Source organism: Chenopodium quinoa, unplaced genomic scaffold (genome assembly GCF_001683475.1).
Source record: "Chenopodium quinoa cultivar QQ74 unplaced genomic scaffold, ASM168347v1, whole genome shotgun sequence".
Classification (NCBI taxonomy): Eukaryota; Viridiplantae; Streptophyta; class Magnoliopsida; order Caryophyllales; family Amaranthaceae; genus Chenopodium; species Chenopodium quinoa.
The window spans coordinates 5,957,551-5,981,808 of NW_018745024.1; the positions used below are offsets into that span (position 1 = coordinate 5,957,551).

Sequence of the window (24,258 nt, forward strand, 5' to 3'; positions counted from 1 at the left end):
GCTACACTATGTGCAACCACATTCCCACCTCGTATCACTTACTTGTTATAAAACCTTTTAATAAAAAACACATATTTTATAGAATTATAAACACAAAAATAAAGGCACAATCTTGTGCTATATTTCCAAAGAATATTCGAATGTACAAGATAGGGTATTGAGATTATGAATTGTACCTTCATTAAAATTTTCAAAGGTCTAATTTATACATAATCTATCGAAATGGTGCTGATAGATGCAATGGCGCTTTTTTTTTTTTTTTTTTTTTACAATTGTAGTAACATTTTGGGAGATATCTTTATAAATATTTATTTAATATCTTTTTTTTTTTTTTGATATCCAAACATAAAGACTTGTCAATATGCTACTGCAGCATTTATTTAATATCTTAATTGCAAAACAATTATAATGTATCAAATTTTGGCGCTAAAAAGACTTATAAGAATTACAAGCAAAATAAAAATCGATTGGTTATTCATACAAGATTAATTTTAAATTCTCCACTATGTATGTTCATTGAATTTAAGGAAAAAAAATTCCAATCGATCAATTGGGTTTGTAAATCATCGTAAATCTCTAATGTCCATCATTAAATTTAATATTGTACTGTCAATACATGATAATGTTAAATGAGTGATACATGAAAATTTAAAATTACTATTAAAATTGTGTGTTTTTATAGTTATTGTCAATTATTAATTTTATAATCTAATTTGGTGTGTTGAACAAACTCTAAGTTCATTGGTTATTCCGTAAATAGTGTGTACATAGGAGTGCATGTATGCTATAAGGTTAATTGCATTTTCATATAATCATATGCCTACATAAAAAAAGGGTATATGCTAATAAATTATACTACACAAGAATAACTATATGTTAGGTATAGGAATGTTTTATTACCAATGTTCTTTATTAGGTGGAAACATATGCACTTAAATGAAGTTTTTCCTAAAATTAAGTTTCCAATACCAACACCCTCTAAATTTAACACTCCCTTACATGTAATTGTCTATAATTGCTACCAAAATGGATGGTAGTAGCACATATACATCTCAATGGATAACCGCAACTAACGCCTTCCTTACAAATACTCCAAATCCCTTCATTATTCCCTTTCTTTCTATCTCTCCTCCTCCTCCCAAGTTAGTTGGGATAGTTGTTGTGCCCTCACCCCTCATTATTCTCACATAAATCTAGCAACACAATATTGTAGTAGTATAATCAATTTCCCCGGAGACATCATTATTTATCAATTAAAATTTAGGCATAACAGCCATTCCAACTTTTTTTCCTTCTTTAATTAGGCCGCGGCAGCTTTCTGCTGCCACGGCCCTACACCAAATTTCTCCATCTGCCTCCTCATTACCAAGTTGTAATATTAATTTCATGCATTCTTGGGACAATATGAGCATGCTTTACGTGGATTCGAAATTAAAATCTTCTCCACCACCTCCTCCACCACCACCTCCCACTAATCGTTCTCGATTTTCATCATTGAAGATCGATACCTCCTCACTCGAGTCATCAGAGTCCGAGGAGCTACAACGACTAGTCCATGCTCCTCCATTTTGGAAGAGCAAAAAGAGGTTGTCTAAGCAATTGTCCATGTGTGAAACACATAGGGATGTTGCATGGGAGAAAAGACGTCGTCAAAAATTAAGACAAGAGAAGAAAAAGAGCTTGGTTCTTGAAGTAGATGACTTAACAGATGAGGATTTATATGAGTTAAAAGGATCTATTGAGCTTGGGTTTGGCTTTAATGAAGAGGATGGGCAAAAGCTTTGCAATACCTTGCCAGCTTTGGACTTGTACTTTGCCGTGAATCGACAATTTTTGCCGAGTCCATTGTCTTCACCCCATAGCCAAGCATCAACTAGCTCCATGGGGGCAAGATCCTCCTCATTTGAAAATAGTCCTAGAAGTGAAGATTCTTGGAAAATATGCAGTCCAGGTTTGAATTGACATTACTCTTTTATTAATTATCGTTTGTGATTATATATCACCAATTAATACATTATTTCTTTTAAATACCAACTTGTTATAATGAATATTGAGTGCATTTCACAACTTGTATACAAATTTTACTTGTAAGCATGCAAGTTAAAATATTAATTATATTAAGGTCTAAAATTACAACACCTTATTATAATTCGTTATAACAAAACTTTACAAGGTTGCTCAATGCAACAAAAATATACTTAAAATTTATACATGTATGTTTAAATCATAAAATTCATATTGAAAAAATCTAGATTGCAACATATTTTTGATAGAGTTATGGGAAAGAGAATGTTGGAAAGCTTAATTATATTGATGTGATTCCATGAGTATATGTAGTACATGATTAAGCAATATAATACGACTAGATACATTGGAGTACTTGTCTAGGAACATTAGCTAAGAATAAGGGATATCTTTGACTATCAATCTAAAGAGTAAATCAAGGGATTGCTAACTTTAAACAATATCAATAAATATGATTTGATCAAATCCTTTACACGCCCCCGCAAGATGGACGGCCAAAGGGAAAGTACAATCTTGTAAAATGAATGTTCTTCTTGATTGTTGATTGCCACTTCAAGATATTGGTGCTTCAATTGAGAGGTGTACGTACCAAATTGAGAGTTAGGAGAGATTTTTTTTTTTTTTTTTGTTGGAGGAGTTTCATGAAGAAGTAAAAAGATAGTATATAGAGAGAGAATAAGAAATTGTTTAATGGGTGTTTTTCATGGTTTTTAAACACATGAACCATTAATTGTAAATATTTAAAAATAAATAAAAATTTGCTAGCGTATGCTTGCAGCAAATGGGAGGGAAAAAAATATAGAGGTTCCGATCCTTCACCACTATTGAAGGCGAGATAGAAAATATTAATGGTGGTGATGGTGGTTTAGAACAGAATGTTATGTTTCTCCATAATGGTTTTGGAGAGAATTTCGTATATGGTAACACATGGTAGGTCAACTACGGGATATCGAAAAAGGTTTGTTTCTCCATGTAAGGGGTTTGGAGAAAAAAAATATATCAATGCCATCTCTTGGTATATGAAATACGGGGTGCCAAAAAGAGTTGAGTGAAAAATGTGATTTTGGTTTGAAGCTTTCCGAGAAGAAAGTTTGATATGGTCACCATCATTTGTCGGCGTCAACAAAAGGTTTTGATAGTGTGACCATGGTAGTAGCGGAAGCAAGAAAAGATGGATCAAAAGCTCATGATACCATGATAGAGTTATGGGAAAGAGAATGTTGGAAAGCTTAATTATATTGATGTGATTCCATGAGTATATGTAGTACATGATTAAGCAATATAATACGACTAGATACATTGGAGTACTTGTCTAGGAACATTAGCTAAGAATAAGGGATATCTTTGACTATCAATCTAAAGAGTAAATCAAGGGATTGCTAACTTTAAACAATATCAATAAATATGATTTGATCAAATCCTTTACAATTTTTACTATGTAAATAGCTCTAATAATTATATTGACATTATTATCATAAAATTGTTTTACTTTAAACATGTGAGCCTATGTAATAATAATACGCACGATTAGATAAGTTGTAATGAAAATTTTGCAGGAGATGATCCGCAGCAAGTAAAGACCAAGTTGCGACATTGGGCTCAAGCCGTCGCTTGTTCTGTAATGCAATCTTCTTAATGAATCGATCAACAACCTTCACTATAAGAGAAGAAGTTCAAACAAAATCGAATCAACTGTCAAGTACGACCACAGAGGAGAAAGGAGAGTCGAGAGGGAAAAAATTGGTAGAATGATTAAAACAATTGAGATGGATAACAAGAAATTTAACATCTACGTTAAGCTACATGATCTAAATGGTCATGTATGCATGTTCTTGCACAACCGGGGTTATTATAGTTCTACTATTTATTTTGATCACTATGAGGGCACAATTAATTAGTGATCAAAGGAAAAGATTATTTATTAATTAATTATTATTTATTAATTTTGCGAGGAGTAGATATATTTGTCTTTCCAATTATATAATATATTAATTTGTAATTTGCAACGTACAAGATTGTTCTTATACTATTAGTTGCATCAACTTGCATGTATCATTTGTAACAAAAAAAGTTTTGTAGTTTAATTAGGCTACTTTAATTTCCAAAGTCATGTAAAAGTTATGCAACTATGTTATTAATGGATCGATAAATATATTTTCCCGCATTTTTGTTCATATTGATCTTTGCATTATCTCTATAAAACAAGATGCTAGTTAATTTTATTGCAATGACGACACAAATGTTCACAAGTGATGACGACTTTGATATATGAAATTATGAATAGCTTCTATGTATAAAGGTCGCTCTTATTTCTTTTGATTGATTTTTGCATGAATTATTAGGCCAATGACTCCATTTTCTTACAATTAAATTAAAAGTGGTGGTTTCCAAATAGTGATTGTTCAACATTATATGTAAAAAAAAGCATTCTTGTCTTGATGTTAGAGGATCTAAAGTGTAACGTAAACCAACATTCTTTTCATCGTAATAAATACATTAGTATACAGATTCCTTATTTAAGCTTATATTAGTATGTTATAGGCTGAGGTGAGCATACCCGAGTAATTGGTTGGGTTCTTTGGTCTTGGGACCAAAACTGGTTAAACTAGTTCCCAAATATTTGGAATCGGTCTTAGATAACCCAATTAGATAGAACCGGTTCCGATCCACAACCATGTACTCAGTTCCCCTTCCTTACCCAGCCCCCTTGCCGGCTGCTGCTAGCCCTCTCCCTCTCCCTCTCCATTCATAGCCATCAACCAACCTTCCCCCCTCCCCACCCTCGGTCGCGTACCCCTCCCCCACCCCAACACCCACCAAACACCCTTTCCTCCACCACGATTCGATGCCAAGCGTATCTAAAACCAACACCCAAACCCTTACAAAACCCTTACATGCCAAAAATGAAGCCCACCTTGTGTGAAGGGGAGGGTGCCAGAATTGAAGACGGGGAGGTCAGAAATGGGGACAAGAAAGGGAGGGGGTCGGAAACTGGGATGGCAGTTGGGGTGGTTACATTTTTGGTGGGGGAGGTGGTTTAGTGTGGTTGGGGGCTGTTTAGGGTTGGTTTTCAGGGGGGACTTCATTAGGGGGTTTTATTTTAATTTTTGAAAGGTTCTTTTTTAAAAATCTTAAGGATTTTTTTTTTAAAAAAGATAACATAGATATATATCTATTTACAAACAAAACTATAAAATGTACACTATTATATAAATAAGCGATATGATATCATATGGCCGAATAGGAAGCGAATCGAACTTGGACACTGCGCAATGTCCGACTGAGTCCGAATCCAGGTATGAGGATATGCTTTATAAGTTGGGACAATTGTGTTGCATTGCTTGTTTGTATCAAATTTTTGTCATATACATAACTTGATTCTTAATTTAATTATGTTTTTTTTTGTACTTTATACCCTATATTTTTTCTAATTGTTTACGCACCAATGTGATATAAGAAATAAAGTTTATTAGGGACAATACAAGCAATTATTGGTACATCATACGTAAATAAAAAAAAAAGTATTCGGATCATTCGGAGGTCCGAAACATTGGACCGGACTCATATTCTAAAATTATAAGTCGGATCGGACTCAAATTTTTCGGATTTGGATTTGGATCCGAGTCCATATGGTCCGTATACTAAACAGATCGGATTCAGATTTAGCCGCACTCGACCCAAACCGATCTGTTGCCATTCCTAGTTAAATCTAACTTTTTAAAAAAATATCTTCGATTTTTGTGCCAAAAACATGCTCTTTAGAGGTTTTGGGGGTCAATTTTGTTCTTTGGGATTAATTTAAGCTTATAATTTGCAAAAAAAAAAATCAAAATGCCCCACATTGCATGTGTCACGCAAATTGACGTATTTTAATACTCAAAACTAGACATTTCCAATTAGTTTTTGTAAATTTTGACCTTAAATCAGTCACTAAGACAAAAATGACCCCCCAAAAAATCTAAAAATCCTCTTTTTGGCATAAAAATCAATCCTCTTTTTGGCATAAAAATCAATGAATTTTTTTTAAAGCGTTTAAATTGGTTTTTAACGAAAAGTTTTAAATGGTGGTGAATTTTTTTTTTAATATTTTATGTTTTTAAATAATTACTATATTAGTACTCGTGAGAATTTAAAATATATTTTTATTAATATTATATTATTAATTAATTAATTGATTTGGCAACAAATTATATGAAAGAGTACTTTTAGGAAGAAAAAGGTCATAAATGCGTTTTTATTAATTGATGCTCATACTTTTTTATTTTTTAAAAAATAATCTTCCTAATATTTGAATCTATTTGTTGGAAAGATAAAAAATTGAAAAAAAAAAGATGATGTCATAATCAATTTTGAAGGAAAATTTTTTAATTAAAAAATAACATATGTACAAAGATGATGTCAGCGGTTTTAACTTTAGTAATAGTTATAGATTTTTTGGGTGGTAATATCAATAAGTGGGTTATTTATGAATGGTAAAATACAAAATTTCTTTTTAGTAGTTGTGAGATATAAAACTAATGGCTCACAGTGAGCCCTTTAGTACTTTCTCGCGGATGGTGTACATGTTTCTTAAACCTAAATTACTACTCCGTATGATACGAGTAATAAATATTAAAAAAAACAAGTTAAATAAAAGGAAAAATACACTTTAATAATTTCAACTATGGACGATTTACTTCTAATAATCTCAACTGAGGTTATTTTAGATTTTAACACCACACAAAAACCCGAAAATGGTTTTTAACACCTCCATAAAAAAAATGGATTTTAAAACCACACAAATTTCCAAAAAATTGGTATTACCACCACTTAATTGATTCGGTTTAGGAATCCATTAAGTGGGCCCATAAAGCCACGTGTCGTGTTATTATTGGCCAAAAAAAGAAAAAAATAATAAAAAAAACCTAAAACTACCCAGCCACCACCATAGCGCCACCACCGCTCTCTCCCTAACCCACCACTGCCCTCCCCGAACCCACCACCGGCGTCGCACCACCAGCCCCAACCCACCTAAACCCTCCCCTTCCCTTTCCCGCAACCGTGTTGCCCCCGAAAACCACCAAACCCAAAACCCTCGTTCCCCACCACGACCACGAATCTGGTCACAAATGGCCGAAATCGGCCGGTTTTGGGGCTCAGTGGCCTTAACCGGCCGATTTCAGCCTTTTAAGGCTAGATTTGTGGCCGTTTAGGGGGGACGAGGGTTTTGGGTTTGGTGGTTTTTGGGAGCGACACGGTTGCGGGAAAGGGAGGGGGAGGGTTCAGGTGGGTTAGGGCTGGTGGTGCGACGCGTGTGGTGGTTTCGGGGAGGTCAGTGGTGAGTTGAGGGGAAGGCGGTGGTGGCGTTGTGGTGGTGGCTGGGGTAGTTTTTGTTTTTTTTTTTTAATTTCTCTTTTTTTTTAAAACAAATAAAATGCTGACACGTGTTACTGTGGGCCACACTCAACGGAATTTTTGGATGGAAACCGTTAACTGGTGGTAATACCAATTTTTTAGTAAGTTTGTCTGGTGTTAAAATCCATTTTTTTATGGGGGTGTTAAAAACCATTTTCGGGTTTTTGTGTGGTGTTAAAATCTAAAATTTCCTTTTTTTAATAATCCCAACTATGATATGTCTTTGCCTCCAATAGTCCATAAAAATTCAATACAAAGAGAATAAAATATATGTATACAATGATTTTATTTATGATTGGTAGGATTACAATTCTTGTAGATCTCTTGATTTTTAGTCGGCTTATTCCATACTATATATACATCTTCTTTTTGACTTATTCCATCTGAGCATGGGGAGGAGATAGAGTTTCTGTGAGTTATTCCATCTGAGTCTTATAAAAGACTAGAATAAACTCTCTTTATACAAAGTGTCGTAGAGTAGAGAACAAGATAACTATCGAATAATCTACGAGATTTTGATGATATATAATATCTTTTTTTTTATATATTATCACCTTATTTATATAAATTTGACACCTAAAAAACTAACAAAATTTCGATGTTATTAGTAATAATAATGATAATAAAATATACCTAAAAATAAATAAACTTACCCATGGTTTTAAAAATTTGTTGGATTTTTTTTTGTTATTGGTTCTTATTTGCAATTCACATCATTTCATAAAATAAGGAAGGAAATCGAACTCACTTTGAAATGATTCATGTTTAACTCATTCATTAAATTAACCAAGAATGACTTCCATGTTTTTAATCCAAGAGCTTGCCAAGTTCTCAACAATGGCTTTCTTGACTCATTTCTTATAATATACCATTTGGTATATGTTTTGGTCGAAGAAACTTTTTTCGATTTGTTTTCGGCCAAATTCCGTGCACTTGAAAATTATGAACCCATGAAATTTTATTCACTTTTACACCTTCTTTGGTTAATAATATGATTGTGGTTGATGCAATACTAATTTACAAACTTTGGTGAATCTCCATGTAAACATGGGCACGTGTCGTGCCTTGCCGCCGCGGGTGTTGTGCCGTGCCGGCTCCGCGGCGGGCCGTGCTGTGTCGTGCCTGAAATTGGCACACCCCAGCCCACGTGCCTTGCGGGCCGTGTCGTGCCGGGCCGCGGGCCAAACCGTGCCACCCTTTTTAATTTTTTTTTTAATAAATGAAAAAAAAAACGAATTAAACGATATATATATTTTTTAGTACAACTTAATATATGTGATTAATTTATGTTTATGTTAATGTTAATATATTTTGTTTTCATTTTTTGAACAACTTTAATTTAATTTAGGTTATATAAATTATTTATCTAATTAATAATTATGTTTAAGTTTATATAAACAAATAAAAACAATTTTATTAATTTAGCAAAAAACAACAATGCATATAATAAAAAAAAATACAAGTGCGATAATCCGAAAACACAAAAAAATTGAAGAATAACTTATTTTATTATATGACGGTAGCCGGTACGAATGTACGATAATTCAATAATACAAAATAAGTAATGATAATTAAAAATCGTACAATAGTGTATGAATATTGAATAACTTCATTTATTATACGGAATACGAAGTTCGATAATACAAAAATTATACAATAGTGTATAATGTAAATATGTAATCATGTAATTATTATTGGTCGTCTTCATCTTCGTCTTCGTCTTCATCTTCGTCTTCGTCTTCGTCTTCGTCTCCTAGAGGTTCAAGTTCATCCGCCAATTGAGTTGATTGAGAAGTATGAGGACTAAAATAAGTCGATGTTCCTTCATCGTCCTCGTCGTTTTGTGCATAAGTACGATCTTGAGAACGAGTTTCGGCATCCAACCAATCCTTGAAGCAAACACACATTTCAAGTGTTTCGGGTTTTAGTCTTGTTCTTCTATCGTCTAAAACTCGTCCCGACGCACTAAAAGCTCTTTCGGAGGCAACGGAGGAGACTTGGATAGCAAAAATATCACGAGCCATTGCCGACAAAATTGGATGTTTCACGGTTTGTGATTTCCACCAATCAAGGATGTCGAGGCCAAACTTCTCTTCATCGTCCATGCCTTTCATGAAGTCGTAACTTAAGTACATTTGCAACTCCGAAACATCGCTTTGAGTTCTCTTACTTGATGATGATTCTGTACCTGAAAACTTGGACATCATGTTAGCAGCTTGTGCAAATAAACCTTTGGCCCGTTTACTTACATTTTTGGATGTTTGAGAAGGGGCAAATCGAGATACGGTTCCATATTTACTTTCATAAACTCTATATAAATAAAAAAAACTCATTAGTCACCTTATTTTTAAAAGTTTCAACATCATCTTCAAAATTCATGTTACTATAATAAATATCAATTAATAAAAAGGTGCCATCATATTTTTGCCTAGGATCTAAAATAGAAGCAAAAATATAAATCATAGGAATATCGGTGTAATATTTACGCCATTTTTCCTCCATGGATGGAAGATATATATCCACGATAAACATGTTGTGATCGGTGTTCCGCAAAAAGTTGTGCAAGTAAACATGCATTGCTAAGAAAAGAATGAGAACAAGGATTATATACAGAAGAAAAACAATGTGTCATACCATATAGTAATTGTAAAAACTGCATATATTTTTCACAATTAACCTAATCATCTTCTAGTAAAGCACATTGTGGAAATTTCATATTATAAAAAAGTGTTAAATGAACCTTGTACTCGATTGCCCGACTCAACATTTCATAGGTGGAGTTCCACCTAGTTGGACAATCCGGTGCTATTTTTATGGTTTTTATCCGTTGTTGCCGGCAAAAACCTTTCCATTCTTGATATCTCAAGTTAGAGCTATTAATAGACATAATAGAATTCCTTATTTTGTGATAAAATGGACCAATTGCTTGTGTTCCATCCTTCACACACAAGTTAAGAACATGACAAATGCATCTAACATGAAGTGCATCTCCATCTAATATAACATCGGTCAATTGGGATTTGACCAAATTCGCACTATATGTCATAGAAGTTGCATTATCGAAAGTCATAGACATGATTTTATCCCTAAGACTATATGCATCAATGGCTTCCATCAAATGATGTGAAATGTTAAGACCGGTATGAGGGTATTCAAGCATTTTGAAATGAATGATGCGTTTTTGTAACAACCACTCATTATCTAACCAATGACAAGTAACACATAAACAGTGAAGTCCGTATCCACCATCCCATGCATCAGCGGTTAAAGAAACTCTACTAGGAAGATTAGCTAATTCATTTACTAATTTCAATTTGTACTCTAAATAAGTCTTCATGGCAGCAGATCGAACGGTTTTTCGGGAGATTTTTTTGTGTTTTGGTTGTAGTGCTCGGTTAATTTAGTTGTTGAAGGCATCATTTTCGGCGAAAAGAAAAGGTTGTTCGGCATGTACAATCATTCTACCAAGTTCATCCCTGTCTCTCTCGTAATTGTAAATGAAGCCTTGTGGATGGAATTGAAAAATTTTGGGTTGGGTTGGATCACTAGATGGTCCACCACATTTTTTTGAATGTCTACTAAGGTGTCCCGTCCCTCCCTTGGTATCGGCCGAGAAAATTTTACCACAAGTGTTTGGAAAGGGCATGTTAGGGGAGGGAAATGGCATGTTAGGGGGGGGGGCATAAGCATTGAAGTGTTTGGGTTGGGTGATTCCCTACGTTTTGACTTGGCTTTTCTAGAGGAGGAGGAAGAGTCCGGGTTTGATGCCATGATTAATATTAATAATAATAACAATAAAAGTAACAATAACAATAATAATAATAATAATAATAATAATAATAATACAAATAACAATAACAAAGTAATAATAACAATAACAATAAGAATTAGTAAGTAGTTTTTATATAAATTAAATTTTTAAAAATAATTATAATAATAGTAGATTACTTGGATCAATGAGATCCCAGGTAGGAGAGGTTAGGAGCGACGTTGTCCAGAGCCCAGGTCCCGCCTTAGACAGATTTCAACAATCCAAATAACCCACAATTAAAATAGAAAGTAGTTTTTATATAATTAAGTAGTTCCAAGAATACAATAATAATAATAATAATAATAATAATAATAATAATAATAATAATAATAATAATAATAATAATAATAATAATAATAATAATAATAATAATAATAATAATAATAATAATAATAATAATAATAATAATAATAATAATAACAACAACAACAACAACAACAATAACAACTAACAATAACAATAACAATAACAAATTAAAATAAAGTTGAGTTAGATCTTACAATGTCGCTTCATTGCTTTCCCAAATTTATAATTTACAGAACTTATAATTTCCCGAATGTAAATATAACAATATTTTTTTTGGTAGTAGAATAATAAAAGTAATAATAGTAAAAATGTAAAATTTATAAGAGAGTAGGAATTTTTTTTTTCTTTTCACAAAAGAGAGCAAGATTGTAGGATTTGTAGGAATTTGAGAATTGAGAATTTGAGAGTAAGAAAATTAGAGAATAAGAGAGAAGAGATGAATTGATGAATTGTGAAAATTTTGGAGGAAAAAATGAGGTATTTATAGGGAATTTGGGTGGGAAATGGGGTGGGAAACTAGCCGTTTATAGCTGTTGGAAAACGGCCAAAAACGGCTAGTTTCCAACGGTCATTTGGCACGGGCCGTGCCGTGCCGGGCGGGCTCGTGTCGTGTCGTGCCGTGCCCGGACGTGCCTCGTGTTGTGCCGGCGTGCCAGCCCACGTGTTGGCCACCGTGCCGCCCGCCGTGCCACGTGCCGTGCCCGTGCCGTTTTCCAGAAATTTGTTCACGACACAGCCCACGGCCCACAGGTGGGCCGCCGTGCCGGAGTCGTGTCGGGCCCGTGCTGCCCGCGTGCCGGCACGGCCCGTGCCCATGTTTATCTCCATGTCTTATATCATTTTGGATTTGAAACATAAAGCTTGCAAGCAAATTAGTTTTTCTAATCTCATATCTACAACATTGGAAAAATAATCAAACTCAAAGTTTTGAAAACAAATATAACTCTAAAATGAAACAATAATAAAAATTTATTTAATAAACAAAAATAAGATCATAAACAATTCATTAGAATAATAAGCAACCAAAATATATTGTTAGTCATTTGAATTTGATTGCATAAAATCATTTTTTATATACTCCCTATTATATGAGTTTGAAAATTATACAACTTACTTAAATTCCATTTACATGAGATTTTATACCCCATTTGATAAGGATCTATTACCCCATTTGTATCTACTAAAGTTCTTCCTGTTTATACATTTAACTTATAAGGAGTCCAGTTTATCTTTTGCGTACGGTGAGTTTAGAAAACTATTTAATGTGCAAAGCACGTACCAAGTTATCAGTTTCCTTCAAATGATATTTGTTGGTATGGTACAATATCAATAAAAAAATATATTCGATCAAGTGCTTTTTGAATCTATATTATTGGAAAAATGTTGGAGAAATAAGGAAAGGGTAAACTCTCAATAAATAAATAAATTCAATCCAACCCATTCCAATTGAAATCTTAACCGAATAGTAATTTGCACTCAGTTTTCTTTATTCGGATTACATTGGATTGCAATATTTTTTAAGAATCAAAAGTTAAAGAATCAAAATTTAAATTGGATAAAAGGAGTTTGGATCCAAAATAAATGGAACACACTAAAAAAATTTCTACAAGTCTAAAATAGTAAAATTACTTTTTAAAATCTAGGATTTAGTAACATAGAAACCCAAAAAACTAATCACAAACTAGGTCGGTAGTACCTATCTATTGTTAGTTAGTGAGCCCTACACTCTAGTGTAGGTAGGGGTACCTACACCCCATCTAAACGACACGTTTAGATTGCTTCCCAAGACCCCAGTTCCTCATCCCACTAACCCACTCTATTATTTTATTAAAAAAAAAATTTGCTACTAGAGTTTTAATACAGTGCCATTTTTCTTTTTTCACCTACATCTTCTCTTCCGTCACTCTACAAATCTCAAATCCTTTTTCTAAAATTAATTTGTTAGTTTCTCAATTTTAAACACTGACGAAACGACGAAGAAGATTTCGGTGATGACGATAGAAAACAATTTCGTTGCGAAAGACACCGCCAACATAATTCAATTTTAATTTGGATTGTATTGATTATTCAATGTTATTAGATGTCTTTTTAATCTCCTGTTTTTGCATTAAATATTTGTGTGTTCATACATACTTGACAATACATATTTACAAATTGAATGTTAGTGTGCATAATTTGGTTGAGGATTTTAGTACTCTGTAGTCCGTATGAAATAAGCAAACAAGGGATTCGTGTGTTATATTAGTGCTAGCCTTCTAGATTAGAGTTGTGTATATAGTTAGATTAGTTTTGTATTGAATAAATAAAATTACATATTATGTGTACTCAAAGTTTCAGATAATTAAATTGGTCGCTACTTTAAAACATTGATAAAGAATATAATTGCTCTACTTTCTAATTCATTGAGCTATTTCCTCGTATTATAAGGATTTAATTTAGTTTAAAGCAGCTATTTCGCTTTGAAATGTTCATTTTCATTTTGATAGATGTTCATTTTCATTTTGATAGATGTTCATTATGATATTAATACATGATTTTTACATAAAAGTATATGGTCATTCACAATTTCACATATTAATATATGATTTTTAGAATTTTAATAAAATTCATATTTTAATCATTTTCTTCAGATATTTCATGTTCATTTCAATTTTGAATTTCAATATATGTCATTTCTTATGTAGGTGTATGGTAAATCAAATATTAATAGCTTCAAGAGTTTATTCATGTATATATTTCATGTTCTTTGATCATTACCTTTCATGGTCATTTTCACACTAATAAATGTTCAATTATATATCAATAGATGTTCATTTCCATGTTGAATTACGTAAATATGTTAATTATGTATTAATAGTTGTTCATTTCCATGTTGAATCACGTAAATATGTTCATTTATGTATTACTAGTTGTTCATTTCTATGTTGAATTACGTAAATATGTTCTTTTATGTATTAATAGTTGTTCATTTCCATATCACTAGATGGTCATTTCCACACTAATATATGTTCAATTCATTTATATATTAATATATATTTTCATTTATATTGATAGATGTTCATTTCCATATCAATCATGTCAATTGTACGTTATACTCATGCATGTTCATATTCATATGAAAATTTGGTTTATTCTAATACTTATTCTTGCTCAAATCTAATACAGTAACTTATATGTTTTTGTCTATTTGTTAAACAATGAACTATTGATATAGTGAGTTCGTTAAACCACACAATAGCAAGGAAAAAAGAAAGGCGACATAACTAAGAAAATCAAGAAGGCGTGGAGTTGCTAAGCAATATGAAACAACAATACGTGCTTGAATTCTTCGAATTTGAATCGAGAAGCAAGTTTAATTTATTTTGTTTGATTATACGTGTGGAATTGTATTATATATTTTAATATCTAATCTTTGAATCTTTGGTGATATACAATGTTATTTTGATTTTATTAAGAAGGAAATAAACCTTTTCTTTTCCCTGATTGAGTATTAGTATAAATCACATCCTTTAAAAGCAAACATCTAGGTTGTATATATATAATGATCATATTAGAAAAACAAGATGTTCATAAATAAAACATGTAGATAGTATATCTATAATCATCATCACTACAAGAAAAATGTCTTTTCTTACCGATTATTTCGTAGCGATTGCATTCGTTACAATATGCAAGTATGTTTGTGAAATAATTAAGGAAGTTGTATCATTTTACATTCGCCATGGTTTTCCCATATAAAATCGATACAGAAAACATAATAATACATATCCACACTATTTTTACACATTTATATAATTTTGAGAAATCGTATCATTTACAATCGCCACTAAATCCTACAAATCAATACGAAAAGCCTTTTCAACACTAGATATATAAATATTGTTTGACAAAGAATACATAAAATATGTCATAACTTATTGGTGAAACATTTAATATAAGAGTTTGAGGTTGCATGTTCGAATCTTGTAAAGATCATACACATGGGTTTTTTTTTTTTTTTTTTTTTTTTTTTTTTTTTTTTTTTTTTTACGAAAAGGTTATTTTCTTGTAGTGCATATTTGATGATATACAAATTCACTTAGCTTTGATTTTATAAGAATGAAGGAAACAATCCTTTTTCTTTTTCCTTGAGCACTACGCCACTACATACTATAACCAAATCCTTCAAAAATATATATCTAGTGATCTAGCTAGTGCCTACTTGCCCTACTATATATACAATGGTCATACCAAAAAAGAAATTTGTTCATTAACAAAAAACTAAATGTTCATAATAACTTAAATTTGTGATTGAGCATTACCATTTTAAAACAATTGTCAATTATATTTCTTAAAAGATTATTCGCTATATATTTCATAAGCTTCTCCTTGAGATTTAAATTCTTTGCCGTAAATTTCAGGCTTAATTAGTTGCTTCTTCATAAATCATATCATTTCTACTGCATAAATTTATAATCTACAATTATTGTAAGCGAACTTAAACAAGTTTAAAAATGATCAATCATCAATACATAAAATATTAAATAACAAAACTGCACATGATCAAATTTTAAAATTGTAAAATATAATATTATCAAAAACAAAACTGTATACACAAATGATCATTTGTCACTTTAAAAATGAACATTAATCTATTATTACATCACTAACAGAAGTACATATGATAAATAAATGATAAGTAAAGAAAAGAATTAAAAAAAAAGGAAGAAAAAAAATCAGGTTGTTAATTTTAAAAGGGAGTGTAGGTAGAACACCCCCTAGCACCCTAACTAGCTACAAAATAATATAGATTCATGGGGGGTGTATGCAGAACACCCTACACCCTACACTAGGGTGTAGGGTAAAATTTGCTATCTATTGTGGCCCATCTACTGAACTGCTATTCATCGCTCCCATTTTACCGGGTAACGCTCCCATTTTGACTTGAATGGACAACTATGCCCTTTATGCAATTTGTGTTATAAAAAGGACCTTGTTCCCCATTTGGACACATTACATGAAACGGTCCCCTCACATTACGACCTTGTTATCCCAAGCCTCCCAAAATCGGTCCCCACGACCTTAAAACCGAATCGGTCCCCACGACCTCCTTAATTACTTTTATTTATAAAAAATAATTAATCGTAAAATTTTCCGACGGGTCTTGGGTCATGGGCGGCGAGTGGATCATTCGTACGCCGGAGAATGCGTCGGAACATTCTGTAAGTTTTCTGTTTTTTTTTTTTTTTCTGCAAATAGGACATCCGCCTAAAATTTGCGGATGTCCTAGGTACATCCGCCTAAAATTTCCGGATGTACCATAGAACATCCGAAAACTTCAAGCGGAAGTAGGGATCTGCCTGAAAAATCCGGATCTTCCATGGCAGATCCGGAAATTTAAGGCGGATCTACCTAGGGACATCCGGATATTTTAGGTGGATGTCCCTTTTTATTTTTTTTATTTTTAAAAAATGTTAAGTACGTTTAATTATTTTTTTTAATGTTAATTAAGTTTGTTTTTTTTTCGTGGTGTTGTGATTTAGTATTTGATAATTAATGTAATTTTTTTGTATTAATATGATTATTATTAGTAATATGATTATTTTTTGTAACATTATTATAATTATTTATATTATTATTATTATTATTATTTATATTATTATTATTATTGTTGTTGTTGTTGTTGTTGTTGTTGTTGTTGTTGTTGTTGTTATTATTGTTGTTGTTGTAGTAGTTGTTATTATTATTGTTGTTGTTGTTGTTATTATTATTGTTGTTGTTGTTGATATTCTTATTATTAATTAGTAGAAATATAATTTTAATATTATTATTATTATTATTATTATTATTATTTAGTAATTAATGTTATGGTATTATTGTTTTGTATTTGTTGTTATAATTGTTTATTATTATTTTTAATAATATTATTAATATTGTTATTGTTTTGTATTTTTTGTTATTATTATTATTATTAGTATTGTTATTATTATTATTGTTATTAGTATTGTTATTATTATTATTGTTATTAGTATTGTTATTATTATTATTGTTATTATTATTATTATTTTGACATAAACCATGTTTTGTTTAATTTGTATAGGATATGGAATCCGAGGAAGGCGGTGACGGTGTGAATTATAGTGGGAATTTTGTCACGGATACATTTTTTCCTACATTTGATGATGTAGTTACATGGGCTGATGGTGTTTCCATAAAATTGGGATTTATATTGGTGAAATCGTCTTATAACAAAACCAGAGATGGTCGGCCGTATCGGTATTTGCGATGTGATCGATCACGAAGGAGCAAGCCGAGAGATTTGGAGAACGCGATACGGAAGGACACCAAAACCAAAGCTAATGGTTGTCCATTCTACATCAAGATATATTATGAAGTCAGCACCGACAGTTGGAAGATCATTGCGAAAAATGATCACACCGGGACACATAACCACCCAATGATTGTGTACCAAGAGGGTCACCGTAAAGTGAGCGGATTGAGTCCGGGTGCAAAACAGGTTGTGCGGGACATGACAAAGTCCAAGGTTGCTCCCCGTAACATCATGTCCAATATTGCCGAGCAATTTCCTGATGATCATCCAAACATCCGACACATTTACAATTGCCGAAATGACTTCAGGATGGAGATGTCCGAAGGAAGAGGAGTTGTTCAGCAATTTCTTCATCTGGCGAGAGAGAGTAAATACATTTACTGGGTAACGAACGATGATCACAACGTTTTGCAACATGCATTTATGGTGCACCCGATCATGGTCAACATACTCCGCACATACCCACATGTCATAGGTATGGATTCTACTTACAAGACCAATCGATATAACATGCCTTTCTTTGAGGTAGTAGGTGTGACACCGACAAACCAGAATTTTCTAGTTAGATATGTTTTCATGCGCGACGAGTGCACGGCTAGCTATCGGTGGGTGTTGTAGAGATTAAGGGAGTTGATTGGGTTTGATAAAGAGCCATCTGTATTTATTTCAGACCGTGATCTTGGGCTATGTGCGGCTTTGAGAGAAGTCTTTCCAGGGATGTCACATTTACTTTGTCTATGGCACATCAACAGAGATGTGCAGGCTAAGGTGACGAAGATGTTCAGAAACAAGAAGGTTGGTGTCAGTTTTAGAGATGGAAAATGGTTCAAAATCGTGAATGCAACAACACAGACGGAGTATGATCATGCTCTAGCTGCCATGCAAGTGAGGTGGGGAAAATATTCGGCGGTCATTCAGTATGTTCAGAGAACATGGCTTTGTCATAAGGAGAAATTTGTGAAATTTTGGACGAACCAGGTTCTTCACTTTTGTAACACCACCAACTGCAGAGTTGAGAGCCAACATTCAGCAGTGAAAACTTGGTTTGAATCATCCACAGGTTAGTTGTATTATTTTATTACTTGTTCTCGTCGTTACGTAATTGTAATTATAATAAAAAAAATTTAAATTTATTTACTAATTTGAATCATTGGCAGGTTCTTTGGATACCGTATGGGCCCGAGTCCATTGTCATATCGGTAATTGCATCATACAAATTCGTAATGACTTGGAGGCATCAAGGTCTAAAATTGGTCAGATGTACAGACAGTTGCCACTGTCACGTATAAATGGCAAAGTCTCTCAACATTGCTTGAAAGAACTGGATAACGAGACGAAAAGGATGCGGGATTTGAGTTACCAGGTCCATGAACGGTGTAGATGTGCTATGCGTGTGACCCATGGTCTTCCATGTGCTTGCCAGATACATGATTCGATAGTTGCACAGACAGGATTGTATAGCAGCCAAATTCATTTTTTCTGGAAGACACTGGTTATTGGTGATGGTGTTAACATTCCTGAAGTGGTTAATGATTCAACCGAGGAGGCTGCACATTTTCGGTCCCTAATTGATGAAGTCATGGAAAGTGACTCGGCCGTACGTCGAAATGTAACGCGAATCATTGAAGAGGAGCTACATCCGGATCATACACACCTTGAAGAACCACATGTCAACCTCAACACTTGTGGTCGACTGAAGAACAATGACACCAGGCGTGATCGTAGTTATTTCGAGCATGTGGACCGTCAACACACTCAACGTGGTGGTGACCCAGAACCAGGTAATATTAATATTTCTATATGTAATATTAAAATATGTAAACTTAATACTTGTAGCTTTACTAATAATTTATCTTTTAATTTTGTGTTGTAGATCCGAGTGACATTAGTCAATGCAGGTATTTGAACTTTCTTCCAGGCCCAATGTTGCCGTACATTTTGTCTTGAAAGGATGTCATTGGTGATGGGAACTGTGGCTTTCGTTGTGTTGCCGACTTCTTCTTTGGCGATCAGGCGCTGTGGTTTGACGCTCGGGAAACAATAGCAAACAAGATCGCTGTTCGTCCTGATTTGTACGAACGAATTTACGGGCTTGGGCGACTTTGGATGAACGTAGAGCGTATTCGATGGGATGATGGGGCTGTCGGGGAGCGGCATTGGATGGTTACAATTCAAGATTTATTTTCTATTGCTACGTGGTTCAACGCAAGGGTGATTTGTCTAGGGGTAGGCCTAGTACCAACTTGCTACTACCCATGCATCACAGTCTTACCGCTGAGGGCACGCAACGGGGTTCGGTCACCGACTCGAGAGTTTGTGATTGCTACAGTTGGTGGATCACTTTTCATCCGTCTTGACCTTGTACCTGATTCACCTCTCCCGCCGATCGCCGGTTGGTGGACTGAACACTACAAGGATAGTGTTAATGGATGGGATCAACAATATCAATTGAGAAGGGACATGTGGGATGCATTAGTTTGGTAGTTTGTAATGTACATTCACTAGCTTTGAACATTTGTAAGAAAATTAGAATTATGAAATTAATTTTAAATGTATTTGCTTTTAATCTAACATGATATGCAACAAAACATAAAATATAAAAATAAATAAGTGTCCAGTTTATACATTACATTTAAAAAAAATAATAAGTTCATAACATAATTAAAACCACTAACACAACTTCTAATCAAAATAATCTAAAGTCCCATTTTTGACCTTCAATCAAATACAAGCTGCTCAGTCATTGTTCGAGTCTCACTCGACATTTCAGGATACTCAGCCAGTGCTCTTTGGTGAATCTCCATGGACCGACCTATCCACTGCAAATCAAACAATAACATATTATAAACACAAAAATTCATAGAAGTCATTGTTAATATTATAATAAGCATAAATAATTACATAATCAGTGTTAGTTCGCTCAGGTAGGTTGCTTGTAACTCCTGCACCTGGAGATACCCGCGGGTGAGAAAACCTGTACAGCTACTGCATGTAACCAGGCGCAACCGAAGGAGCTGCAGCACTAAGCCTGGTGAGGGCACCTAAAACTACACTTTGAGATACCCCAGGGACAAACCTCTTCCACATCACATCTGTCATCTCGGTCGGGAAGTCTACCCGATACATCTTCAAGTTAGTCGGCCTCTTGGCCTTCTCTGGCCTGATAATCTCGCGGGGAATGCCTTGCACGAAACCAAGCTGGCGCACCACTCTATCAGGCATGTACGGCTTAATGATGTTACGGTACTGGATGCAGCCAATGAATAAAGTGGGGGGCACTCGTAATGCAGGATCAGCTCCGTACGGTAGCCAGTTATCCTCACCGTCAGTAAGCGCATCAATTCTAGTACACAAAGATAACAGGTGCTCCAGGTTCTTGCTAGGATATCCCGCTCCAACATCCCAAGCAGACGCACGAGGCATTTGAAGGTCCCAGGTCAAGGTACCCTGTTGTGGCCGAAAGCACGGAAAGTACTCGTAAATCCACGCTTGCAGAAGCGTGAGACAACCAGCAATCGAATCAGCACCTTTCCGTGATGTCGTGCCCAGTTTCCGATACAAGTAGGCCAGTGAAGCTGTTCCCCAAGCATACTCGTTAATAGGGACATCCATGTAACATAGCTCGTGGAGGAAGGAAGGATGCGTACGGTTACCACTCTTGTCTACAAATAGTGTACCTCCAAGCACTAACCACAAGTATCCATTAAGCTGATCACTAAACTCCCGGTCAACCGCCAATGTCGACTCAAAAATCTTATCAGTCAACACCCTACTACTCTGCCAAATGGTCTTTTTGCCGCAAATCTCAGACAAATCATCTAGAGTCATATCCATGGTGATCGAGCACAAGTCTCGTAACACATCCGTGCTAGGAGTAGTGGTGACCATATTGCCTGCGACACGTAACCCAAGTATGTTGTACACGTCGTGCAACAAGATCGTAATCTCCTCAAATGGTTTGTGAAAGGTGTTTGTATCTGGCTGCCACCTCTCAACAAAAGCAGAAATCAACGGCCAATCAAGTCTTTTAAACATCAGGTCGGGCAAGTGAGACAACCAACTAGCATCAATCGCCGCGAGGTCCTCCACAGATTGACGACCTTGCCAAGTGAACAAGTTAGAACATAACTTTGTCCTACTCAAACAGCGCAAAACACTACGCTCCTGCTCTATCCAGATATACCGTGCCACGTGACCGCCAAAACTAGGGATAACAGACCCATCCTCAAGCCCACCCAGCATCGGTTCCTGCACTAACCATGCCTCTGCAGAGCTGGTAGTAGGCTGACTCGATCCACTACCAACAAATCTCCCAAACTGACCCCTATATACCATACGGTAATCATGAGGGTCCTGTTCTTCATCCCGGTCACCAGCATGACTAGCCGAATATTCGTCTTCCTCGTCAGATATGGGTGCTCCACTTGCAGAGTACAAGGGCCGACTACTACCAGTATGTTGGTCTCCCGACCAACCACTAGTAGACACGTATTACCGCTGCTCGGGCTGAAGCGGTGCTGAACGAGATGTCTGTCTCCTAACAGACGCATTCAGACGTCGTGATATTGCATGTCGAGCACCAGAACCCTCGATCTACATAAAATAAGTACAAAATCCGATTTTAGTAATAATAATAATAATAATAATAATAATAATAATAATAATAATAATAATAATAATAATAATAATAATAATAATAATAATAATAATAACAACAACAAAAAAAATTAAAATTAACAACAACAACAACAATAACCATAGAAGGCCAAGAATAACAACAACAACAACAACAACAACAACAACAACAAATAAAATTAAGGGTTTTTCTAAGCTATACCCCTAAGGTAGTTAAGTTTCTAAAGTGTACCCATGCTTTTTCAAGTTTCTAAGTCATACCCTTCAACTTCTTATCAATACTAAAATGTACCCTTATTAGTTATTTAAAAGTTAATTGAGAGTGTGATTTCGTGGCTTTAGTTTTCGTTATTCGGGTTGTTGTGATTAAGATTTCTTTCTCGTATCATTTCCTTACCTCTTATCATCTTTTTATTAAATATATAGCTAACTATAGGTGACATGGAAGTCCCAAGTAGGGTACCATTCATTAATGGTAGTGAGTTGAGGGGCACAACTTAGAAATTTGAAAAAGCATGGGTACACCTTAGAATCTCGACTACCTTAGGGGCATAGCTTAGAAAAACCCTAAAATTAACAACAATAACTATAACAACAACAACAACAACAACAACAACAACAACAAATAAAATTAACAACAACAATAACCATAATAACAATAATAATAACACTAATATCAACAACAATAATACTAATCATAATTAAAAATATTAATAATAGTACTACTAATAACAATAATAATAATATTATTATAACAACAACAACAACAAAAAATAAATTTAACAACAACAATAACCATAATAACAACAATAATAATAATACTAATCATATTTTTAAAAATAATAACACTACAAAATATGCTAACCATAATAATAACAATAATAATAATAATAATATCAACAATAATAATAATAATAATAATAATAATAATAATAATAATAATAATAATAATACTAACCATAACACTTCAAAATAACAACAAAAATAACAAAATCCAAAAAAAAAAAAAAAATTAACAGCAACAACAATAACCATAATAACAATAATAATAAAAACCCTAATATCAACAAAATAATAATACTAATCATATTTTTAAAAATAATAACATACAAAATATACTAACCATAATAACAACAATAATAATAATATCAACAATAATAATAATAATACTAACCATAACACTTCAAAATAACAACAAAAATAACAAAATCCAAATAAAAAAAATTAAATTAACAATAAAAAATTAAAAAACCATATTATTAACGGGGAAAAAAAAAAATGGAACTTCCGCCCAAAAAATCCGGAAGTTCCAAGGAAGATCCGCCTGGAATTTCCGGATCCTCCTTGGAACTTCCGGATTTTTTGGGCGGAAGTTCCAGGTTCCGTAATTAAAAAAAAAATTACCTGCTTGCTCCGTCGCCGCCGCCTCCGCCGCTGCCTCCACCGCCGCCAAAACTCCTCCCTCCGAATGTCAGCCTTATTCGCCTCGAAACACCCATCTTTTTTTGTGTTTTTGATGATTGTTGTTTTTTTAAAAAATGAACAAACAAATTTGAAAGAATTTTTTTTTTTTTTTTTTTTTTTTTTTTTTCAGATTTAGAGTGTTTTAGAGAGTTAGAGAGAGAAGTAAGAAAGTGAGAAATGTTGGTCGGGAAGTGAAAAAACCGTATTTAAATGTTAGGGGTAAAATTGGAATTTTAAGTCAAAATGGGAGCGTTACCCGGTAAAATGGGAGCGACATAACAACCCCCATCTATTATGACTAAGATTATTAGCC

General features: G+C 33.8%; 3 protein-coding genes across 3 annotated transcripts; 2 read left to right on the forward strand and 1 right to left on the reverse strand.

The window, feature by feature from the left end:
• The first annotated feature begins 1,026 nt into the window (after positions 1-1,026).
• On the forward strand, positions 1,027-4,182 carry LOC110708384. Its single transcript, XM_021886511.1, has 2 exons — positions 1,027-1,951; positions 3,582-4,182. Exons 1-2 carry the CDS (start codon positions 1,387-1,389, stop codon positions 3,659-3,661), a joined length of 645 nt encoding a protein of 214 aa, XP_021742203.1. The 5' UTR covers positions 1,027-1,386; the 3' UTR covers positions 3,662-4,182.
• Positions 4,183-17,618: 13,436 nt separating this feature from the next.
• LOC110708859 (protein FAR1-RELATED SEQUENCE 5-like) lies at positions 17,619-18,464 on the forward strand. The gene has a single exon (XM_021887083.1). The coding sequence runs from the start codon at positions 17,619-17,621 to the stop codon at positions 18,462-18,464; it is 846 nt and encodes a 281-aa protein (XP_021742775.1).
• A 2,099-nt stretch (positions 18,465-20,563) lies between these two features.
• LOC110708860 (protein MAINTENANCE OF MERISTEMS-like) lies at positions 20,564-23,980 on the reverse strand. Its single transcript, XM_021887084.1, has 5 exons — positions 23,886-23,980; positions 23,024-23,048; positions 22,342-22,439; positions 20,853-22,269; positions 20,564-20,665 (listed from the first exon to the last, which is right to left on the reverse strand). Exons 1-5 carry the CDS (start codon positions 23,978-23,980, stop codon positions 20,564-20,566), a joined length of 1,737 nt encoding a protein of 578 aa, XP_021742776.1.
• Between the last annotated feature and the right edge of the window lie 278 nt (positions 23,981-24,258).